This window comes from Chelon labrosus, assembly GCF_963514085.1.
Source record: "Chelon labrosus genome assembly, chromosome: 17".
NCBI lineage: Eukaryota > Metazoa > Chordata > Actinopteri > Mugiliformes > Mugilidae > Chelon > Chelon labrosus.
Genome location: NC_140350.1, coordinates 17,017,132 through 17,041,894, shown reverse-complemented (window position 1 = coordinate 17,041,894; position 24,763 = coordinate 17,017,132). Strand labels below are relative to the sequence as shown.

General features: G+C 40.8%; 1 protein-coding gene across 2 annotated transcripts; it reads right to left on the bottom strand.

The window, feature by feature from the left end:
• Position 1: 1 nt before the first annotated feature.
• Positions 2-24,763, bottom strand: rad50 (RAD50 homolog, double strand break repair protein). Of its 2 annotated transcripts, XM_084565027.1 has the most exons (28): positions 24,722-24,763; positions 23,039-23,176; positions 22,791-22,874; positions 22,485-22,636; positions 22,222-22,407; positions 21,930-22,134; positions 21,273-21,401; positions 20,429-20,594; positions 20,084-20,142; positions 19,226-19,360; positions 18,895-19,101; positions 18,604-18,786; positions 18,190-18,347; positions 17,919-18,094; positions 17,413-17,650; positions 15,714-15,903; positions 14,685-14,811; positions 14,310-14,503; positions 14,101-14,211; positions 13,908-14,000; positions 13,594-13,707; positions 11,225-11,352; positions 10,973-11,074; positions 10,305-10,427; positions 3,267-3,352; positions 3,023-3,165; positions 2,376-2,509; positions 2-1,279 (listed from the first exon to the last, which is right to left on the bottom strand). In XM_084565027.1, the coding sequence occupies exons 2-28, from the start codon at positions 23,165-23,167 to the stop codon at positions 1,093-1,095; spliced, it is 3,939 nt and encodes a 1,312-aa protein (XP_084421153.1). In that variant the 5' UTR covers positions 23,168-23,176; positions 24,722-24,763; the 3' UTR covers positions 2-1,092. The 2 variants fall into 2 exon arrangements, with proteins under 2 accessions (XP_084421153.1, XP_084421152.1); XM_084565026.1 differs by lacking the exon at positions 24,722-24,763 and having other exon boundaries at positions 23,039-23,226.

Below are 24,763 nucleotides of genomic sequence, written 5' to 3'. Positions count from 1 at the left end.
TAGAAATGTGTTTATCAGAGGAGCTCTTACCCTATTGACAGTCTCATTGTATCTTTGAACCTCTTCAATTATGCCGTTTAGGTTGTCATTAGATCTTCGAAGCCGAGCAGGACAGACCGCGTCCAGAGTGACCAGCAGAGTCACAAAGGACGCCAGCAGGATGGTATTCATAGCTTGGAAGAAGTGAGTTCAAGAAGCCCTTGAAGTAAGCGAATGCTCAATTGTCAGCTTTCAGTTTGCTCTGAGATCTCGGTGGAGAGCAGAGGAAGATTTATACTTGCTTGCCCACGCCTCCGTCACGTTCCCCCGCGACCAAAAAACCCAAAAAAACTAACGCAGTCAGCAGTGTCTGAGATAAGATTTGTGTGTTTGTGGTTGAGGAGCTGCGCTTCTCTGAAATGGATCTACGTGGTTGGTCGTTAGCGAGAAAAAGAATAATAGTAATTTGACAGGTAATCTCTTACTCTTTAAACAAGACATTTATTAACAGTTGTCCTCCCGCAGTTGAAACATCAGGATGTGACGGTAAATTGCAACGTTGTCCCACATTTATTTTTTTATTTATTTATTTATTTTTTTAAACAGAACTTTTCCTTCTGGTCACTTTGTAAAGAACATCAATGCAGTTCTGTAAATGACAATGTAAGACAGTTATGAGTCACCACCTTTTCTACATTCCACTGTTTGCGTCACACACCAACATCAAACTGGTTATGCTACAGATTAGCATCACAACCTTTAGAGACACTTTGATTTTAAATGTGCATTTGCTACAAGCTACAAACATGGTGGATGCAAGTTCAGGAGTTTATGTTACAAAGCTGTGACACATTATTGAGGCACTACTAAAAATAAGGCTGCGTTACAGTCACAGATAGGAAATCTTACCTATTGCACTAAAGATGTCTCTGGTTTCGGTTAAGAACTGCGGATGTCAGTTAACGTCTCGGTCACTGACCTTTTCGAAAGTGGATTTACTTCATGTTTCCGGATAACTAAACTGAACGTGAACGTCTCAATCAGTTGAAATTAAATCAAGATAAAGTGTTACTGCACATTTTTGCAGGAGTTTATAGAGTCCTCTTGTCCTGCTCAGTGGAGGTAGGATGAGAGGGAGGTGATACTGCACTTTGTTATTTCCGAGTTCTGGTCCTGGTTCTTACGGATACGGTAGAAGTGTTCGATGTAGCTGGACCGCCCCAGCAGCTCCACGAAGTCCTCGTCGTGGGTGATGATAAGCAGCTGGAAGTTGCGCTGGCGAGAGCGACTCTTAATGATTCTGGGGAGAAACAGAGAAGAACGATACATTTATTGTGTCTGCAGACTCAAGAAATATAGCACGTCATATGACCTTGTACTTTATCTTAAATGATTTTATTATAAATGCGCCCTACGTGAATCTAGTAGTTAGGATCACATAACTTTACTTTCTTTAGTAAAACCCATATGGTCAATAGAGGGATCTGACTGGTGATAGCATTCTGTAAAAAAAAATAAAGTTTCTCAGTCTTTCCATTAAAAGTTGGGGCAGCACAAGGTTCAGGTAACATGGTGAGATGCCAACCTGTGCTACTGTCATGGTTATATGAGCATAAAAAAGAGAACAAGATCTTAAGGCTAAAAACAATGATAATTCATGATAGAAATACAGTTCATGATTTTTCAGATGCTTAGATGGCAAGAGAGTGATAAAAAAAGTTCATAAGAGTGTTAAAAAGGGATAATGGTTAATTTGTTCTGTGTTAAAAATGTTAAAACGACGATCGATCAGTTGTTCAGTGTTCGATTGTTTTGGCCTTCCAGTCAGTGGCGAATGTGCAAGACGGCAGTTGATTATTGATGCCTGTATTTCCGCGGTGTTGTGAGTAAAGTTTATGGCGGACTAAAATACACATTGAAAGAAGGCTAACGTGTCGTGTTGGAGACGTTTCTTATCTTTTCTTTACCCTTTTCCGCGGTATCGGGGCGTAACACTATCCTGTAACACTGCACTGGGAACTGTGCCTGCTATTCCATTATGTGCTAACACACACCATGTACTAGGTTTGTAGCACAGAACTAATCCCTTAGTCTAGGACCAAAGAGTAAATTCATACTGCGGTGATAACCTTTCAGAATAGGGCATAAACAGATCTGCACCTCTTTTACACCCCTGGTTTGTATTCCATGTTCTCACCAGTATCTACACCAGTAGGTCAGTTGAGCCTTACTTATTCAGTTGTGAAGCCGAAGGCTTAGTATCTAGGCTATACTTCAGTTTGGAGTTGGGGTCATGGTGTGTAGGTACGGTGGACAGTCACGGCTACAGGTTGCATCATACCAGTGCAGATTATAATAAGCATAGTGGTAAAAACACTGCATGGGTGTGTACTGACTCTACAAGGGCGTGTGCCAGGGACTCGATGTTCTCTCGGTCCAGGTTGGTGGTGGGCTCATCCAGGGCCAGGATCCCACAGTTCAGGCAGAACGTCTCAGCCAGAGCTAGACGGATGATGAGAGAAGCCAACACCTAGACACACAAGAAAGGAATGAAACGATTAAAGAAAACTACTGCTGATGATGCTTCCTACATTCTTTGGTTGATTGGAAAATATACCGATCAGGCATAACATTATGACCTAATATTCCTAATATCGTGTAGGTCTCCCTTGTGCCTCCAAATCAGTTGTAACTCATCAGAGAATGGACATGGGCCTGGGTTGTCTGGCAACAGGATGTTGTTAGTGGGGGACCTTTGGGCTGAGGGGAGGGGCCTCTGTGGATCATCCCACAAATACTTGATCAGTTTGGGATCTAGCGAATTTGGAGGCCAGGTCAACACCTTGTGCTTCCTAAACCGTTTTAGTGAGTGTGTGTCTGTGTCAGGCTGCATCCTGCTGGGGCTGGCTGCTGCCATCAAGGAGTGTCATTGCTATGGGGTGGGGGTGTCTGATCTGATCTAGGTGGGTGCTTTTTTTTTTTTTTTTTTTTTTAAACATACGTAAGTTATGTAGGTACTAATACAGAAATACTTCTCTGGCACCTTTTGACCAGCACTGCAACGTCCTCTCATATCCAAAGCCGTGTCTCCTTTCACCATAACCACTCTGTAGTTGTAAACTCTCCGCTTCACACCAGCAGACGCATTCTCATCTACATCAGATCTGATCTCCACGTATTCAATATCTTGGGTGGGGGTGGGGAGGAGAAAAAAAAAAAAGACTGAGAACTTTGTGCATGCAGAAACTACAAGGTAATTTAGTTTTTTTTTTTAAAGCAAGATGCACCTTGACCCCTGTAGGTGCTGCGCCACAGGTCTCTGATGATCTTATTGATCTCATCCATCTTCATGCTGTGGAACTTCATGATGGTTCTGTGGAAAGGAGGAGATCCAATAATTAACAAATACTGTTATTACGTTGTTGACCATCTCACTTCACACCAGTATTATATCCATGTTCACTACAAAGTGACCAGATGAAGCATTATTGACCTTTTTTATTTATTTATTTAAATATCAAATTGTGCATCACCTCATATTAAATCAGACTTTCATGCAGGTTAAACTTGGTTTCTCTTTGCAGCGTTACTGACGTTTAACCAGAAGCTAATTTCCGATAACTCGGTTAGAAAACGATAGCGTCAGCGACCTTTTTTTTTTTTTTTTTTTTACATATATAAATATTTACTAAATAGAACTAAGATTGATACATGAAAAGATATATTTTGATAATATGAGATATGTAGGCAGGCAACTGGATGCCGCTTTCCTGTATACCAAGAAGCATTTTGTCTATAATCTAGCTAACTGACAAGCAATTCCTATGTGGTTTACAAAACCCCAGTGATAACGGTGAAACAGCACAAGCTACGAAGACCATATATAGTAGACGATGAGACTCGAAGAAAGGATGAAAACAGGAGGAGCGGAGCACTCCTTATCCATTCATCTGACCTATTATATCTAATTTACATAAATGACTGTACAACAACTGCTAATGACTTCCTTTTTTTTGTTTTGAAAGGATAAACAAAACCATTGGTCACGATCAAAAGAACATATCAGTTTCATATTTGAGCTGATAAAACCATTTAACATATCTATTAATACGTTTAAGAAACCCATCCTTCTTGCATTGTGTAAAATGGATTTAAAATCTTAAAAGAGGTTAATTTAGCCTTTTAAGGCTTTAGCGGTGAATGTTTCCAGTAATTTTTTTTTTTGACGTTCTTCTTGAAAAGGTTCCTGGTCGATCGCTGCAGCGTGGATGCTAAACTTTTAAACTTGGATATGTTGCGATAACCTCCCAGAGTCATGGGAGGGCCGTGAGTGTTGCTCAAGGGGACCAACATGACCCATGAGAAGCAGCTGTTTTGAATAATCCTCCAAGATAATTTAATAGGGAAAGATACAAATCAATAAAAATCATTAGCACAGTGCTAATTTTCCACACATCCTCTCAGAATAGTTGTTTTGTTTTGCCTGGTGTGACATGAAAGCAGGTAAATAAAAATCAAGCCGCAGTTGCATCCTTACAAGAGTGTCTCTTCACACCTTACTATGAGTGTAAGGTTTTGAAATCTCAGTATTTAACCGCAGACTAGTCTCTGCGCCCATATAAAAGTAGCGCAGAGACAAAGAACTGCTGTGACCCGAAAACCTGGAAGCCCGTTTCGAAACGCTTTCATTTTAAATGTACTTCAGTAAAACGTGCATACAGGTCGTCCAACTAAACACTTCCCAAGTACTTTTGTTGCAAACAAGAAACAGCCTAACACATTTAGATTATTTAGTTTTAAAAATGCACAAAAAGCCAATGTGCACTATTAAAAAAACATAAACTTAGATTATGCATTTAGACCCAAACCTTTTTTATTTATTTATTTATTTAGCAACAGTCAAACAGAAATTAAAGACCACAGCCTTCACATCATCATTGTCTGCGCGGGGTTTGCCCCGTTATGCACCCATAATTTGTTGCAAAGTCAGTGATTCATTTTCACTTCCAAATCATAACATCTTACCATGAAAGCATTTTCTGTGAATTCAGACAGAAACTGTGACCTGGCTCGTCTGTCGAAAGGCCTGTCTTCAATCTTGATAACTCTGCAGACTAACCCACACATATGGGTAAATGATGCTGCTGCTTTCTTCTCAGATGGTATCTGTGGCAGTGACCTCACACTTCCTTGGTGTGTTTGTCATAAATATCCATACAGCCAAGAATAACTAGAATTACCATTGATGCAGTTTACGGCCAAGTGTTCATATATAGTGTGAATGAAAAAAATCTGAAATAATTTAAGAAGCCAGATGTTTTATATGTGAATAAAAGATATGTTTATGTTTTGTTTTTCCTGCTCTGCTGCATGTCTACAGTTTTAGTTTCTATGTTTATTACAAACACACTAAGATAAGATAATATCATAATAGACGATAAAAGTTGTAGCCATGGAAGCAGATGTTGGTGCAAAGATGCTACAGAGTCTATAATGTTGATGCTTCACGTGCACCGATCAGCCACGACATTAAAACCACTGACAGGAGAAGTAAATAAAATTGATCATCTTGTGACAATTCAATGTTCTTCTGGGAAACTTTTGGACCTGGCATTCATTCATTCATGTGGATGTTATTTAAACATGTAGCACCCACCTAGACCAGACCAGGCACCCCCACCCCATAGCAATGACACTCCTTGATGGCAGCAGCCATCCCCAGCAGGACAAAGGCACACACACTAAAACAACTCAAAAAACACGAAAAACAGCACAAGGTGTTGACCTGGCCTCCAAATTCACTAGATCCCAAACCGATCAAGTATCTGTGGGATGATCCACAGAGGCCCCTCTCCTCAAAAGGCCCTGACTAACAGCATTCTGTTGCCAGACACCACAGGACACCCTCAGAAGGCCCATGTCCATTCTCTGATGAGTCAGAACTGATTTGGAGGCACAAGGGAGACCTACACAATATTAGAAGGTACCTTCAAGTGGTCATAATGTTATGCCCGATCAGCATGAATGTCAGATCACAGCGACTTCAGTCTTTTTCCACCAAACTCTATTAAGTTCATGTTTGAGTCTAAGTTTATTTGAAGATTTTGCATTCACAAAAAAAGGGACTAGCCAAAGATGTCTTGGGAATATTTCCAGTTACCTAAGAACCTACTGATGCACTGTTGAAAGTCAAACTGTCATGGCACTGATGAAGACCATGAACCCAAATGTGTGCACCTCTCATGTTTTGCAGATCATTTTCAACTACTTGCACATTTTTATCACAACAACCAACACCGCGAATGGCATCCTGAAGCCACTGAAGCCATTCATCTGATAACACTGATAGTAATGTGCTATTTCATAAAACCAAACCCTATATCCTATGATACATTTGTGCGCTTGCAAGACTTGCATTTTGCAAATTAATTCCACTTTCACTCTTAGTTGTCTTTCATTGACTCTATTCCACAGGGTCTAGATCAGGAGTTTCAAGTGTTATTGTTGTAAATGATAAAATGAAACGTCAAAGTAATGATATTTTGCTTGAGTTTGAACATTCAGAGTAAAATATGAGATGCATTTTCTCTGTTTATTAATGAATTCTTTATTACAGTTGGAATTTAACTAGTTTCATTAACCGATCATCCTCTAAGTCACAAGTAATAAGTTACAAAAACAATTTGCTTCTGCTGAACACGCACATTCCCAAAGGTCGGCAAACGTAAGTGAAACCTTTGGATCCCACCCGCACAAAGGAAACCGAATCAGTTTCTGCAGAAACCATTAATCACAATTCCACAAATCCCGTCACCAAACTGCAAGCAATAAATGCATTTCACAATCTGCCTTTACTAGATGGAGGTTCTTCGAGGTGAAGACAAGACTCCGGGGGTTCATTTTAGTTACAATTAAAATAAAACATGGAATGATCACTTGGAGACTTTCATTGAGGTCTTAACAGTATTCCACTGTTTTTAACTTCCAATAAACTTGCAGCATTTGCAACCATCTAGATGCCTGCAGTTCCCCTGAATGAATGATTTATGTCACACTGCAACAGTCTGAACATAAACCAGTGCAAACACAGACTTCTATGCAAATTAGTTACTGCTCTACATTACTCTCACCACTGCTTATGTCACTGCACACAACACAGTCTGGGTTTTGTTTCAGAGGACATGATCTTCAGTATCAAAGTCAGATAGATCAGATTTTCTCTCATAAAATGTAACAGGGCTGAGCAACCTAAGTAAAACATCTGCACTAAGCAGGCAGTCCGTTTGGTAAACCAAACTAAACTGTGTTCCAAGTGATCAGGTAAGTGACAAATCAGCAGGATTTCAGTAAAATCAAGAGTTATTAATTTCAGTTGGCTCGCCAGGAGTTGTCAGAAAAAGCCTCTGTTGCACATTATTAAGCACGTCACAGTTCCTATGCAACTTGAGAAGCAAGAACGATCTGTCTAAAGATAATAAGCATGCCATAGTGCGAGGACTGTGAGGCACAAACACCACTGATACTTAAAAGATGAAGAGGGATGATCAAACCGTGAAAAGATTTGTGAGTAATTCGTAGCATAGATGAATTGTTCAGATAAGGGGTGGTTGAAGAAAGTGTTCCAGAGACAGAAGAACTGCTTTAAAATGAAAGAAAAAAATAAAAACTACGGTTGAGCAGCAAAGAGGTGTCTGGTGTCATAAAACCCTCTTGATGCAGATAGTCTAGAGTCAAAAGAGCATGGTCAGATATCCATTTAGGCCACCTTTCTAACTGTTGTACAGTTAGAAAGGTGTACAGTTACTGTATTTCAGCCTTTGCAGAGAAAAGTTCTCAACCTTAAGCTATGGTAAAAAAGAAGAAGTGTGAATACTGGAATAAAACTGTTTTCATAAGGGGCAACACACTATCCCGTGCTATAGCTTACGTGACTGACAAGAAAACACTGCGCGGAAGAATTACCAGACATCACTTCCTGGTGATGCCAGTGATGTTGCAGCAGACAACGCAAAAATTTTGTGGTTCTGACGACCTGACTTCAAAGGTATTATAAGGAAGGCAGCGGACGGATGTCTTATTACAGGAAAACTACATAAGTGAATTACATTATAATCTGAGGTTTTATCTGTGCCATTGTGACAAATTGTGGCCTTCAAGAGACCTACTACAGCAACTATAACTAGTAAACTAAAGATTATTTAACCCTAGAATGCCAACGTTATAACTAGTAACACCATCACCAATGTCGGGTATATTTCACCCAATAAAAAGTATTTCTCATCAAAATAAAGTGAAGCTGACTATAAAAATGTCTTTGACCAAGTGAATTCCCTTGGAAACTACCATTAAATGATATTTATTCATAAGCAGTACTCTAAATAGTAAACCCATTACATGCAAATTCCAGGACCGCTTAGCTAGCGCTAGTATCAAAGAATAAATGAATAAAGAATAAAGCTACACATTGCTAAAGTAAAACCACCTTTAGTTATGTTTTATTCACTTGTTGGCATACCAGATTATCCAAGCCCGTAACAGGATGATAGCTGCACACGGTACAGTACGTTGCCATAAAACTCTGGATGTCTGATTTACAGTTTTTCTCAATTGCTAAAACTCTAAACCTTATTGTCCGAACCAAATGCTCAGTTGCCTGAACCCACTGATTGAATCAGTCACTCCTTTGGCAAAACCATAAGCACTTTTCACCTGTTTAGACACAACTTGCCAACACATTTTCATTGTGATGCACCTGTGTTGCATAATGGTGAGCACAGGTGGCAAAAGTCAAACACAATTAAAACACTGGTGTCACCGGTTGAACACAACAACTCAAAATTGATCACACCTGTGGCTAATGATGTGAGGGAACATATATAAGCCAGTTCAGAGAGCACTGGTTTGTGAGGCACTGCAATGGATAGAAATCTCATTTATATATATATATATATATTTTTGTACTTTATTTTTATGAAGGCTTACTGTACAAAAGTCCTAAATGCACAAGATTTCTGTTTGTTATTGTACTAATGCACAGGTTTTTTGTTTTGCAACATGCATTTAGCCTACAGTGAACAATAAACATTCATTTCTACAGCTTCATGTCCTGAAGCATTGTGTTTTCTATTTTTCTATGTAGTGTTTAGTGACTGCTCACTTTTTAATTTTGATTGACTCGGGGCACGATTTGACAACATAGTTCAGTTTTGAGCACAGATTAAACTGTTTTGAGGTGAAAGTTTGGTTTTGCAAGAAGAGTCTGAGGTTTTGTGAATGTAGCTTGAAAATTGGGTTTTGTGTTCACAGTTTAGAGAAAAGGAGAGCTGCTTTCGAGAAACGTGTCTTAGCAATCGAGAAAAACTGTAATACACAAGCGCTAATGTCGGGTGAAAATTACACGAACACGTACCTGTGGAAAAAAACAGTAATTGGAGCGGGGAAACACTCCTACCGTCAATGACGTCAGTGAGCAGCCTGAAGGTACGCAAGGAGCCACGGAAATCAGACAGCAGCAACGCAACGAAAATCATGTGGCAACAATCGCTCGGGTGAAAATCACCAGACGTTAGTGTTCTAGGGTTAAGTCCTTTGGCAGGTGGTCATATGTTTGTCTGTGGACAGATTAACACAGTGGCCCCAAAACGGTGCAAGAAACCTGCACAGTTTAGGTGAATAAGTACTCGCCTAAATCACAAAATAGTGTTGAGATGCCGACATGCCCCCGAGCACTAAAGGGTTTGTGTCAGTGTGTTTATGGGGCTAAGAAGACTTTCAAAGAGGTTTTAAGTATATTTAAAGCCACTGAACATGTATACAATTGAGAACCTGAGAAGAACTTTGTGAAGTAGATTTATATCTACATTGGAGAACTCAGCATTAGTGATGAAACCCACAGGCACCATTCTTACCACTTTTACGCCAAGACCCGCAGAAGTAAATTTCCACTCCAACATTGGCTACAGAATTCAACAATAGTATTTTCTGTCGAGTTAATAAATTTCCAATCACAGCCGCGGCTTTCACCTGAAGTCAGTGATGCTTATCTGTTTCAGTTTGTGTCACTTCCCCAGACTGAGTAAATGACTGCTTAAGATTCTCAGGCGTCTGTAGGAAAAATACATTAATGTGATGTAAGGTGTGTTACATCACCTGGTAGTTAATAAATTATTTAGATCGTAAAAATCAATCAGAAAACCACATTGCTATTAACAAAACGTCTGCTTCATTAGTAATGTTGTTCATAGAAGTTGATTAAGATGGCTGAGAAGCATTTTTTAAGGTAATAACTTTAACCATAAGTGTGTGTATGTTAGCACAAAACTTACTGATCAAGAGCCTTGTAGTAGAGCTCGAGGTCTTTAATTACCAGCTCCGTGGTCCTCATTGTAATCATCTTGTTTTTGTAGCGTTCATCAGCTTTGTCGTACTGATCTTCTCGCAGCTCTTTTCTGTAAGAAATAAATTCAAAGTGAAAAAAATTATATATATAAATTATAATAGACAGATAGATAAGACAGATAGATAGATAGATACTTTATTTATCCCATGGGAAATTTGAAGTATTAGTCGTATATAGTAGAAACAAGAGGAATTACAGTCAGAAAAAAGGGTCAAAAACTAAAATAAAAGTGAGGGACAATGTATAAAAGTATGTATAAAATATACAAAAGTATATATAAAAAGAATAATATACAAATATATATATAAAGTATGCGATATGTGTTTATATAGATATATTTTGTAAAATATATAAGATAGGTAAGTTGGTATAAAAATTAAAATAAGATGATTTGAGACATGGACATATATTTGTCTTCTCTAACTTTTAAGTGCTTTTTTTTTTTTTTTATTTAGTATTTTCAGTTCCATTACTGTTTAAGGTTTTTACAGTATGACCATACAAAGCCAGGTGCAGTGATTGGAAAGATAATAAACAAATCTCTGGATATTAGTCCAACTCTGCACATAAAGCTAACATATCAGCATATATCACCTGTAATGCAGTATCTCCTCTTCAAAGCCTTTCTGGCGACCCAGTGCAATACTGCGGTTCTTTTTCAAGTCTTCCAGCTTACGCTCCGCTTCACGGCGTTCTCTGGACAACCACAGAAAAAGATGAGGTTAAAAAAATTAAAAATAAAAACATTGTGTGTCTTATATTATAAGCTTGACCCTGAAGAACGTTATAAACATTCGAGGGTGACACAGCTGATGCATCTTATTGATAACGGTGCGGTGATCTTACTGGCGAAGCTGCAAGACTTGCATGTTGCCCATCTCTTTCATAAGCGCCTCGCGTTTAGCCACAACGTCCTTCAACTCCTCGACGCGCTTCCTCAAGGTCAGGTTGTCCTGCAGCCAGCGCTCTTGGACCTGAGAAATATTAGAAATGCTCAGGTTTACAAAGTAATGACAACGGAGGAGTTTTAAAAGTTTCTCAGGGTAAGATAAAATATAAAGATGACTATTTTATATTGCGCCCTGCCTTCATAGTCGGGCTGGGCGATATGGCTGAAAAATGTATCACGATATAAGTGTTTCATATCAGTCGATATCGATAATTATTGATTCGTTTTTTTAACCTATTCTATCCAAACTTCTTAACTGTGCTGAGCGGGAGCATGCCCTTGATATGATACGCCACCGCATCCGTTATTTCTTTATATCGCTTTGATGTTTTGTTGCACTGCTGCCGTGTAACTCTTGATCAGAGGTTGTGCTTGACTTTTTCGTTGTCTGTCATTTTGACTGACAGGGTCATAACCCATTTTTACCCGTCACTTTAATTTTTTTTTAAAATGATAACAATGACATATTCAATAGCATTTAATTTTCATTCATTTTTAATTAATATTCAGTAGCGGTGGAAAAAAAAAGATTCGGCTCATATAACCGGCGACTCAAGAATCATGAATCTAGAGTCTATTTAACCAGCTCAGTTGAGTCCTACCACGTTTGATTGATATATAATCAATAAACGGCACCATTCAAACATCTTACATCTCACTCGGGAGAGAAACAAAACGTACTACCCGACTTGACCACTAGCAAACTAAGGCACTCAGACACTCACTCACTTGCGCAGAATACGCAGAGAAACGAAATTTAACCGACTCATAACGACTGCTCACGGATCCCTGCTTAACCGAGAGTCAGCAGCCACTCACTCGGCCGGCAGATAAACAAAACTTAACCGACTCTTACACTACTAATCAAGAGAGACAAGGGCCAGTTAATATGCTCACTCGCCACCAAGTTCGCAGACAACATCGGTCTGACTCTTGTCTGACTTAAAATAACCAAAATATTGCCAAACTGGTGACGTGACCTTTCCTTTTTTTATCTACAATTTCCTCTCACGCTGTCGCACTCATATTCTTCGTTCACTCCACGCCGTTCTTTTTTGTTGTCGTTGTTGTTGATGCCACCAACCTGGCTTAGCTGGGCCATGATGGCTCGAGAGGCTAAAGCCCTTCCTCTGCCTACATCCCCCAGAATGACTTGCAGTTCTGGCTCGGGGTTTTCTTCCTATTTTTCTCTAACGGAGTTCAAGTGAAATTATCGAACATTCTATCGAACGTATTTTCTATTAATATCGATCACGTGTCTATCGCGATAGATATCGTTATCGTTTTATCACCCAGCCCTACTTCATAGAACTGGGAAGTTGAGTAAGAAAAGAATATACTGTGCAGAATGTTTACTTCTCTTGTCAAATAGATGCAAAAGTGGATGCAATGTCAACATTTCAACAGATTGAACTCATAGCTTTCTTTAACCCATTTAGGCCTAAATACTCTTCTGTAAACCCCCTCTCAAAACCTGAGGTTTTTCAAAATATGTCAACGCTTACTAAAACCTTAATTTCTCAGGCTCTGTAGCAGATAAAAACATGAGATAAAAAGAATTTGACAGCTTACTTCTTTGGCTTTCAACTTGACTGACTTGCTAGGGCATAATCTTCAAATGCATTTTTTTTAAAAATCAATAAACACCAAAAACTTTTAAAATTTTGAAAATCAGTAAGGATCTATTTTTTCAATTACTTCGTCAATATCACTTCTTTCACTTGAGTCAGCCGTGACGGATCGCTAGCACGGCGTTTAAAATTTTCGACCAAAACATACTCCACGTGTAGGCTTATTTCGACCAATCACAAAGTGTTTTATTAGTTACATGAGTTTAAAAAAAAATCCCTAAGCATCTCTGTCACTCACCCAAGAATATTTCAGCCAATCACAGTGCATATAATTGGCCATGTGCCTCGAAAAAGACGACAACGCTCAAAATGACACAGACGCGTTTGCCGGCCTTAATGGTAACTACGCATAGATGCGTGATCCGGTCTTAAAGGAAAACACGCACAGATGCGTGATCCGGTCTGAATGGGTTAAAAGAGGTGTAAGTTCTTAGTCTGGCATAACCAGGCTAATCAGAATTGAAGTCTGGTAACATGCCTTTTGGATTTAATCAAGGGGCATGTTTCAACTGATACAGAGAAATAATACCCCCCAATAGTTTACGAGAGGTAGCTCATTGGGCTGGCTTCCAGACTAGAAAGTTCCAAAAGATACAGAAAGACAAAAATAAAAAGAATGTCTTAGGAGCCTGTACCTTTTGAGTGTCTATATCCTGACGAATGTTTCCCATCTCCTTATTAATCTTCTCTTTATGCTTCTCGGCCTCGTGCAGCTGAGTGTTGGTTTCTTGAAGCTCGGACTCTTTTTGCTGTAACAGTAACAGATGATGTCAATAAAGTTAAAGATAAAGATATTTTTAAAAAAAACAAGATTTTTCAAGATTTTACTGCTAATATGCACAAAGAAAAGGGAAAGGTGGTGTTGCAACGAGAATAAAAATTGTTCCATCACAAAATGAAGCCCTTACAAAAACCGTTGCATCTCGTATGGTAGCAGCAAACACTTTACCTCTTTGTATTCGTCTTTGCCCTCATCAACATATTTAGTGATGTCTCTTTCCAAAGTGCTGACTGCCTTGACTCTCTCTTTAATGGAACTGATCTGTTGGTACAAAACCAAGGACAAAAGAATGAAGTCCAGTCCACACAGAGCATGAAACAACAGTTTGTGGGAGTCAAATAAAGGGGACACAAGAGCGGACCTTCTCCTGCCCTTCCTCCTGCCTCTGCCTCTTGCGCTCCACCAGCTCTTGCTTCTCCTGCTGCAGCTTCTCCAGTGCAGCAGACAGAGGGGCCAGTTGTTCTTTTGCCTCCTGAGAGATAAAAATGCACACCACGATGAGAAGGAAATGAGAAGAGTAACGACGAATGATGATCCTGCATTGGAGAGATTCAACGTGACAGAAGGTACCCTGATGTCCCTGGTCAAAGCCTGTATCTCGGTGGTGAACTCGACACACTGCTCCTCCAGCTGTTGCTGTTTCTGCATGTCACTGCTCAGCTGGAGCTTCTCTGCTTTCGTCTCGTTCACCGAGCTTTTCAGCATCTGGATCTGATCCTGCTGGTCCTGGATCAGCTTACGTTTCAGCTCGATCTTGCTGGAAGCTGGAAGGTTAACAAATAGTTATGCTTCAACATTTGAACCAGCTTCAACGAGGCCAGAACACCAAGTACACCAAGATTTTTGTCGTCACTACTGGACAGCAGTGTCTGGTTGTTATGCCAAAATATAAATAGTTAAGTTCAGAATTACATCATCAAGACTGTAAATGTGTTGTCATCTTACTTGTGTCTAGCTTGTGCTGAGTTTCTTGTTTCTCCTGACTGACTTGCTGGGTGGTTCTGGTCAGGTCTACTCCCTGGAGTTTGGCGGCCTGCTGAGCGATTTTCCTCTCCACTTCTTTAAGGTCCATCTGGAAAGACAAAAATACAGTTAGGAAAAGAAAAGACATGTGGAAATATCAAAGACTTGCAAAATCACATATCAGAAATAAAGAGACAAGTTTGGAGAAGAATGAAAAAAAGTAAGAGTCTCAAAGGTTCTATCGGGAGGAAAAGGGGACGGGGACAGAGTGAAATATCAAACCAGAATACAGCTTTACTGTCGCCCACCAATCGGGCAAGGTTTAGTTTACATGCACATCTATTCAGACTCATCTACTGTAAGATACATCAATCAGGCATAACATTATAACCACATTCCTAATATTGTGTAGGTCTCCCTTGTGCCTCCAAAACAGTTGTGACTCATCAGAGAATTGACCTTCTGAGGGTGTCCTGTGTGTGTCTGGCAACAGAATGTTGTTAGTGGGGACCTTTTGAGGAGAGAGGCCCTGGGGGGATCATCCCACAGATACTTGATCAGTTTGGGATCTAGTGAATTTGGAGGCCAGGTCAACACCTTGTGCTGTTCTTCATGTTTTTTTGAGTTGTACCTAAGCCATTTTTTTGACACATGCCTGTGTCAGGCTGCATCCTGCTGGGGATGGCTGCTGCCATCAAGGAGTGTGATTGCTATGGGTTGGGGGTGTCTGGTCCGGTCTAGGAGGGTGCTACATGTCTAAGCAACATCCATAAGAATGAATGCCAGGTCAAAAAGTTTCCCAGCAGAACACTGAACTGTCACAAGATCGTCAATGCTATTTACTTCTCCTGGGAGCAGTTTTAATGTTGTGGCTGATCAGTGTATGAAGGAATATATATATATATAGATATATATAGCCAGTACCTGCATATGTCTTTAACATACAGAGACTACATGTTGGAAAAAGGAAAGATTTTGAAAAGAAGATGGAGGCAGACAGGAGGATGGTACCAGGTATCTGTCCATGAGAGATATGTCCTGCAAGCAAGCTTTGGCCGTCTCCTCCTCAGACATGAGGGTGCCAAGCAGAGTCTCCTGCTCCTCCACATCACTCTTCAGCCTCTCTATTTCTCTGTTCACAGTCTGCAGACGGTTTCTCAACTCAGGCAGCTCCTTTTCCTGAAACTGGACAATGGACTGCCTGTGAGACGAGAAAGAAAAGGAAATATATTTTGAGTTTTGAGTGAATACTGAATTAATTCAATAGAAAAAAACAATCAAGACGGATCGATAACAGCTTTCTTCATCTTTTTAAAGTTTTATTTGAACAATTTGTTTCCTGTGAAGAAAAGTTCTTTCAGACAGTTGTAGCTTATAACGTGGGAAAATAGTAGCAATAGGACTAAATGCGTATATAGTGGTTTGCTCACTAACATGGTAGTCCCTGACCAGACAGTCTGACGTGGTTCCTGTAACGTTTCTTGTAAACGAGCTGTCTCATGGCCGCTATGTGTCATTCAGATAATTCAGTACCTAAAGAATCCACTCTTGTGACATTTTGTTCTTTGCATTTTCTGTGGTTGTGGCTGACAGCTTGTCTTCAACGGAGGTCTCAGCAGCAACCGCACACCACCTGAAAGCGGCTTAATGCCACTTAACCGATATATTTATTTATGTGTTTGGATTGTTGGGCTTCCTAAAATATTTTATTTCTAATATAAAAAGAGTTCATCTAATTTAATATTCATTTTAACCTCTGAAATTATGTCAGTTGATAGAAGCAGAACCATCTCCATGAGGAATGGCTAAATCACACCCGTAAGACTGGGACTTGGATGTTTCTTTCTCTCAATATCATGTAGTTCTAAAGGTTAAGAAGTTAAATGTTGTCTTTAAAATAATAAAAACTCTGGCTGCTGCGTCACTCCACACGGGTCATGAACAGACAGCAAAACGATCCAGAGGTAAAACCTGAATCATACGAGAATCTAGCACCACCTAGTGGAGCAAACTTCATACGACCGTGTTCCCTAAAAACAAACTAGAGGCAAAGAAGGACAAGGGAAGGTCCACAGATGTATTAATCTAAAGCAATCTGCAAGGACCCTTGAATTCTACATTTTAAACTTGCATTATAAGGAATGATCAGGCATAACATTATGACCACCTGAAGGTACCTTGTAATATTGTGTAGGTCTCCCTTGTGCCTCCAAAACAGTCCTGACTCATCAGAGAATGGACATGGGCCTTATGAGAGTGTCCTGTGGTGTCTGGAAACACAGTGTTGTTAGTGGAGGCCTTTGGGTCCTATGGGTTGAGGGGAGGGGCCTCTGTGGATCATCCCACAGATACTTGATCAGTTTGGGATCTAGTGAATTTGGAGGCCCGGTCAACAACTTGTGCGGGTGTTTTTTTAGTTGTTCCTAAACTGTTTTTGTGTGTGTGCCCGTGTCAGGCTGCATCCTGCTGGGGATGGCTGCTGCCATCAAGGAGTGTCATTGGTATGGGTGCCTGGTCTGGTCTAAGTGGGTGCTACATGTGTAAGTAACATCAACACGAATGCCAGGTCCAAAAGTTTCCCAGCAGAACATTGTATTGTCACAAGATGGTCAATGTTATTCACTTCTCCTGTCGGTGGTCATAATGTTGCGGCTGATCGGTGTATACTGATTTTGTTTTTGTGACACATTGTGTTGCAGCCCCACCGTACCTTACAGGTCTGAGAGACATCATCTCATCCCTCTTCCCCTCCTTCCTCTTCAGGTCCTGCTCTGTGTTTTTCAGTTTGTCCGGGACCAGGCGCAGTTTGGACTGCATGTCGCTGATTACTTCCTGCAGGTCCGACTCTGAGGGGAACGTACGCTGGCACACGGGGCAGCAGGGCTCCCTGTCCTCCGTCAGCTGACTGATGAACTGGGTGTACACGGCTGTGGCTCCAGCTAACATGGCTTTACCAGGACAGGGAAGAGAAAGATGAAACAATGGCATCATTTATCCATTTGTATTACTTTGATCACTGTCACAGCCATTACTATGAATAGACAGTCTGTTAGGCTTTGTGCCAAAATGATCGCACGCATGACTTGAATCTATGAGAATCTAGCTCCTCCTAGTGGTGTAAACTTCACATCACGTCAAAAGCCTTCCTGAAATCTAGACAATACAATGAGTAACGGTGTCAAGCGCTATTTCTAATTTCTCTTCCACGCTATTTACCTCTCTGTTTGGACACCTTCTCCAGATCTTCTTGCAGTTTGCTCAGGTCTTGTTCCAGATCCTGACTGCCACACACATTGAAGAACTTCTCTTCGTCCCTGGCTAATTGCTGCTCCTTCTTACGCAGCTCAGCGGCCGTGTGGCTTTTATTTTGCTCACTCGACGCCAACTCCTTACTGGAATTTATGAAAAACACAACATAAAATATCTGTAAAACATTTTCTCTCAATGTCCTCTTTAATGTGAGTATGGTAATACAATAAATTCTTACTTGAGTCTTGCAAGTCTGTCCCTGGTGCTGTTGATGTCCTTGGACTTGGAATAGATCCAATCCTCCAGCTCTCTCTTGTTGGGAAAGTGGCCCAGTAGAGACACAAGATCCTCGCTGTGACGAGACTTGATCTTACGTACCTGCTCCTCCTTCTCTGTCTGGGAGACAGAAATGGGAAAGATGAGAGGAGAGCCACCAGAGGAGGTAAGAAAGAAGTGGAAAGATTAAAAAAAAAGCAGAGGGAAGAGGCGACCTAACAAGGTTACATTACCACCAAGGGTTACTTTAGGAATGAAAAAGCAAAAGGCAGACAAAGGAGAAAGGGTTTAGTTGAGTAGTGTTACTTTCTGTGATTGTATTTATGACAGGGGTGTAACATCAACTCCCTTCCAATGACTGTATGCTACAGATTACCTTGTCCTTTTTCAGCATGTCCATCTGCGTGCGTGCAGTTGTGTGCGTGTTGAGCGTCTCCATCTCTTGGTCAAGTTGTCTCTGTGTGCGGTCAAGTTCAGCCTTTTCTCTCTGGAGCTCCACAACCTCGGCCTTCAGCTCCTCCACGTTGGAGCTCTGAACCGCACTCGCCAGCTCGCGCTCCTGAAGAGCAAGGTGAGCAAAAAGAGTAGTGTTTTAAAAACTGTGGTGTATCAAGAAAGAAACACACAAATACACCGCAGATTGTGTCACAGCCGTGCGTATTCTCACCGCTTTTGCCAGTTCATTTTCCAGTTCTTGCAGCCGACTAGATGAACCCTCCAGCCTCTGCAGGTCCGCCCTGATGGTCCTCAGTTCTTGCTGCTTCTTTCCCTGCAAGTCTCTCTTCAGATTCACTGTACTCTCCAGGCCAGTCTTCTTGTCCCTCATTTCATCAATAGACTGCTGCTTCTGCTGCTCCTTTTCCTGCAGGTCCGCCTAAAGAGGAGGGATAAGGGATTACCAACATGTGCAGGACATATTGCAATGTGTTCATCAGACAGAAGACAGCTCTTTAATATCGGCATCTTAAAGACCTGCTGTTTTTAGCAGCATTTCTTACCATAACCTGACCAAGTGTCTCTTTTTCCTGCTCCAGTCTCTGCGTGACGTGACGATTAAAACTCTCCAGCTGAAGAGTGGTGAAGGGCGGCCGGTCGTAACCTTCCATCTCCAGAAAGGACGACAAAGAGCGGACCTGCGAGACAGAGAGGATACGAGTGACAGACATGTGTGAGTTTTTCTCTCATTAGCATTAAGGAGCACATACACACATGAAATTTAGACAGCTGTATTTTACCATAAATGCATGTGCATTTATTTATAGGCACCTTGTCAGCTACAACAAAATTATATGCAAAATTATACAAAGAGCTACACCAGTGCCTTGTATTGCAAGAGTCCCAAATACTGCAAATGTAAAATAAGAGGTCAAATATTTCAAACTATATACAAAGTTTGCCTTCTAACAACTCATTCCCAGCACTAACTCTCACAGACGACTTCCAAACCTGACCTCTCTGGTATATTCATCACGTAGAATAGTGTCAGCAAATATTTTTGTACCGTCAAATCAAAGCTATCATATCTCCGGTTTTATACGGTCTATCAATGTCAGACAAAAACTGAGTTTCAAACCTGCACTTCTGAGTGAAGTTGACAGCAGGCAGGTTGACCCACTTACGGTGCTTTGAAAACGTCACACGACCCGATCACCAATCAGGTAAAGGCACAACATATTTTTTTGTGGTGGAAAGTGCACGGGTTGCAGGGTTGGTCAATGTTATTCACTTCTCCTGTCAGTGGTCATAATGTTGCGGCTGATCGGTGTACACTTTGAAGTCTACCTACTCGATGTCTATTCAAATCAAAGAGCAACGCTCTGCACTGAAATATAACTTTTCTTTCCTTTCTCTCTTACCAGAGCATCACGGTTCTTGATGTTTTGAGTGTGACGGTCGGCTTCCAGCTGTAGACGACCTGAAAAAATAAAGTAAAATATGGGGAGCTTCTTTAATACAATTTTGTATTAAAGAAACACAGGTCTTCATGCATGATGAAAGTACAGCCTCCTTGGTTGGAATGCTTCCAGATCTACCGTGAGTCGAGGACTGATTGAGAAATATACGTCTATCTAAAATAAATAAAGAATGGAATATACATATGGCTGCATGGTGTGCTTTCAGATTCCCTCAAAATGCTGTTCTTGACAAAGTTATAAGCGACTCTAGTGCATAGACTTGTACGTGTGTGCAGGTGTATGTACCTTGCTCCACCAGGAGATCAGCCTTGACTCTGTTGAGCCTCTGACACTCTCGGCCAGCTCTCTCCAGCTCCTTCTGGCAGTCCGTCAGCCTCCGCTCCTTCTCCTTCACCGTCCTCTGGTGGTTGTGGTAAAGCTCCTGCAGCTGCTCGTCCGAACCCTGGAACACCTGCCGAATGCACAGCTCACTGGTTTAGAGAGGCTCTGAAGCTCAGTGAGTACAGCTAAGAAAACCAGAGCTTACACTCCAATGGACACTTCCACTGAAGAAATTATAAAAGCTACATTATACAAGGCCATATACAAATAAGAGCATTACACCCAAGATCTGTGTCTATAGGAGAAAGAAACAAGAGAGGAAAGAGAAGACGAACAGCGTGAAGCAACAGTAATCAAGATATCTACATGAATATAGTGACAGTAATGGACCGTCTTGTCATTGCACATTTACAACGACCTCATTCACCATCTGTATTTTGTCAGTTAGTTTCTCATTTAAGATAATGACACTTCCTATAAGTGGAGTCTCGAGTGCTACGAAGCAGGTGTTTAGCTAAATAACACCACCAACGTAGAGACAAATTGGAAGACTTGCTGTGCGTTCTCCCCTTAAAACCTCATCATCTTTGTTCATGCATTTCATCTTCAACCTTGTTCTCTTTTTTTTTATTTTTATTTTTTTTAAACGACCACTTTAATGATCATTCATGGGTCCCGTCAGGTTTCCCAAAACATTTTAGTTGACGTGTCCCCTCCACAATCGTGCTGTACGTGAGTGGTGATTTCCCATCGTTACTGAGCCATTCTAATTTCTTTATTCATCTATTCATAATGGGATTTGTTTTACCTGTTCCATTGTTTCCTCCAGCTCCTTGTTGTCCTCCTCCATCTGTTTCTTCCTGCTCTCTAAAGCCTTGATGTCATTGTCCAGCTTCATCACTTTCCCAAATTTACTGTCAATGTCTTCCATTCGTCTCTGAAAAGAAATATAAAAGTTAAATAATGACACAAAGAGTGTTCTTGTTGTTTTTATTGTACATTAATATGCATTGTTGTAGGAAATTATGTTGTATTAAATACAAGTGGTTTATAGTTTTATCAGTGTATCTTTCAACATATATTTGGACATAAAAAGATAAAATGTTCATTATAATGGGCAGACTGGGGCCTTTCTGTGTGGAGTGTGCATGTTCTCCCTGTGTCTGTGTGGGTTCTCTCCAGGTACTCCTGCTTCCTCCCACTGCCTAAAGACATGTTCATTAGGTTAACTGGTGATTCTAAATTGGCTGTAGGTGTGCATGTGAGTGTGAATGGTTGTCTGTCTCTCTGTGTGTTAGCCCTGCAATAGACTGGTGACCTGTCCAGTGTGTACCCCGTCTCTCGCCCGATGACAGCTGGGATAGGCTCCAGCCCCACCCCCACCCCATTACCCCTCACAGGACAAGCGGTTACAGAAGATGAATGAATGAATGAATGCTCATTATGAACCAACAACTCAACCCACCTCAAGTGGATCAATCTGGTTCTCTATCTGCTGGATGCTGTCTTTTGAGGCCATCAGCTGAGCCTCCTTGGTAGCCACAGTCTCTCTAATCTGCTGGGCCTTCTCCTTGTTCTGCTTCAGGTAGCGCAGCTCCACCTGACACTCTTTGACCGTTTGACCCTGTTTGAGACGCAGCTGACGCATCGTCTCCAGAGCTTTAATATACCTTGGAGAAAGACAAAAGGAAAATATCTAATTGCAGATTTGCGCAAAATAACTCGGCAACAACGTGAAATAATGTGTTGGGATTTACTTGGTCGCAGCGAAGATCGAGTCAAACTTGTCTTTGAGCGCTTTGCCCTCGCTAAGGGGCCAGTTAGACTCTTCTTGGTGACAGAAGATGACGTGGTTCAGGACAGGCTTCGATACACCCAGTGAAGAAATCATTTCCCGGTCGAGCTCACCACACTTAGAAGACAAGCTCACTTTCTCGCCGTCCCTGCAAGAAACACAATCTTAATTAACAGAAGCTTTGCTATACAAAAATATGTTAACAAATTTGAACTGGTTACTTACTTTACTCTTGTAATGACCTGTTCTAAGCTTTTGAAGGAGTAGCTTTTTGCCTTCTGCGTGCAGGACATGGAGCGATGGATCGTGACTTTCTCTCCGTTGACGTCTGAGAATAAGAGTCGAATCTGTGCTCGCACATCTGTCTCGTGGGCATCCTGCAATCGGACAGCGTCACTTTTAAAAGTGCAAAGATCGCCTCAACAATCCTCATCTGACTTGAAGAGTGTTGTGAAATTTATTAAAATTCACAGAATAATCACTTCAAACTAAATACTTCTTTTTCAATCTGACACTTATCAACAAACTAACCTTTGGATCATGAACAAAAGCACCTCCTTTAGATCCAGGGGGGAGTTCTCCTGCTGTTGCATACTTAAGGCATTCAATAATAGTCTGAAAACATCAAAAAGAGAACATATTGCACAAATATTAATATATATGCGAGTTGAAACATGGCCATGTCCAAAACATGAAGCCGCTAGATCATCTCAGAGGCACACCGACAAACTGGTCACGCTTTACAGTCAACCTTTGCGCTTGTCCGAATGTCCTCATACCGTTTTCCCTGCTCCATTGGGTCCAACCAGAACTGTCAGAGGAGTGAAGAAGGATATGACTTGTTTGTCCTTATCCTCAATCCCAAAGCTCCTCACCCCAAGGATGCTCATTTTGTCTATCTTTGACATTTTGGTTTTCTGAAACCAAAGAGAGAGAGAGAAGAAAACACGAGTTACGTCTGAAAATTGAATCAGTTCCTTTCACAGTGGGATCAGTCACAGAAAATATGGAAACAGTGAGGGATGACTGGCTAGTGACAAGCAATGCTACTTTAAAGCTAAAGCTGCAGGCAGTGACAAACTGGTTTAATCATAAGGAAGTGGCACTATCAGATGATCGGCTGACGGCAGCTACTAATCTGCACTGAGTTATTCTTTTTTTTTTATCATTATTTGCCACAACGTTATCATACGACAGGCGGTGTCAAGCTGTTGTTTTTGAGGTCACAGAACAGTCAACTTTGGAGACACCTATTTCACCTCACAACGGAGAGCAAAATGAGAAAGCAACCAGTTTGTATGGAGGCCATCTTCAGTTCCCTGGACAGCAGTGTTTCTCCAAACCAGCCACCTTTGTGCCTACATACTATTCGGGTCAAATTTCACCTGTTTTAACATTAGACAGAAGTTTAAAAGAAAAACTAAAAAAAACACTTCATTCTATTAGCCTGAAATCAGAAATACACAAAAATGTTCTACTTTTGTACACTGAGGCTGTTTTGAGTCAAATCTAGATGGATTTTAGATCCACCGGTGTGGGTCAAATGATGGAAAATGTTGGTTTTAGGAAATCTGGAAACTGTACAGGCCATGTTAGTGTGTTTTCTTTATGGGACAGTGTGATGACTGAGTTCAAGGGGGGCCACGACACTCGTCACTGCCATTTTAGTGATTGACATCACGGCAGCAAGATTTAATGTGAAACAGACCCTTGATCAGTTCTTCCAAGATAAGGACAATGCGTTTAATGGGGGCAATGAACAAACATGGTTATAGTCATAGGCATTTTCAAATTCAATACCATTTTGAAATCATTATAGGTTTTTATGTTTATGATAATGTGTAATAGCAGATGTTTTACTCCAAAAAACAAATGTAAAACTTTAAAACTACACTTTCCCCACTCTCTGAAACAGATCTGTAGTTTAAAGTTTGGTATAAACACTTTCTATGAGGCAATTCTTGAAGGCATTAAATATGAACAGTGTTTAAGGGTTTACTAAACTGACATTATTTCTGTCTAATCAGTTTATGTACGTCTCTCCCAATAAGCAGTTACCTTGCAGTTAGCTTGAGCAGTGTCCCTGCACTAGACGTTAAGCTAGCTAATTTCTCGTTAGAACCATTAATAACAGTTGTTTGCACTCATTAAATAGTTGCATTTCGTGTTAAGTTACGTAATAAAGCTGCTTTATTTGCGATAGAGAGAGCTGACACGTTCATACGAGCACATTTTAGGACGTTCTTAGGTTGCATTTCCCTGGAAAGCTAACCAGTGTTTACATGCCTGTCAGCCCAGTTTGCTAGCTAACGGCAAAGTTTGGCTATCATGCTAGATGCACTGTTTAACCGTTAGCCGAAACTTGCACAAAACAGACAGAGTGCACCGCCGTAGAGTAACACAACAATGTTCGTCACTAGTAGTGGTGAATATATGTGAGGAATACTATGAAGTTAATTCACCTGAGATTGATGTTATCCTTGTGCTGCTATGTGAAACTCCAG

What these genes read in the sequence shown, in the direction of transcription:
- rad50 (XM_084565027.1), bottom strand. Translation starts at nt 23,167, where the DNA reads ATGTCAAAGATAGACAAAATGAGCATCCTTGGGGTGAGGAGCTTTGGG. An exon ending in ATGTCTCTCAGACCTGTAAG is followed by an intron (nt 15,904 to 17,412) that starts GTACGGTGGGGC and finishes CTCGTCTCACAG; the next exon opens with GCAGTCCATTGTCCAGTTTC. An exon ending in TCAGCACAAGCTAGACACAA is followed by an intron (nt 14,504 to 14,684) that starts GTAAGATGACAA and finishes TTAACCTTCCAG; the next exon opens with CTTCCAGCAAGATCGAGCTG.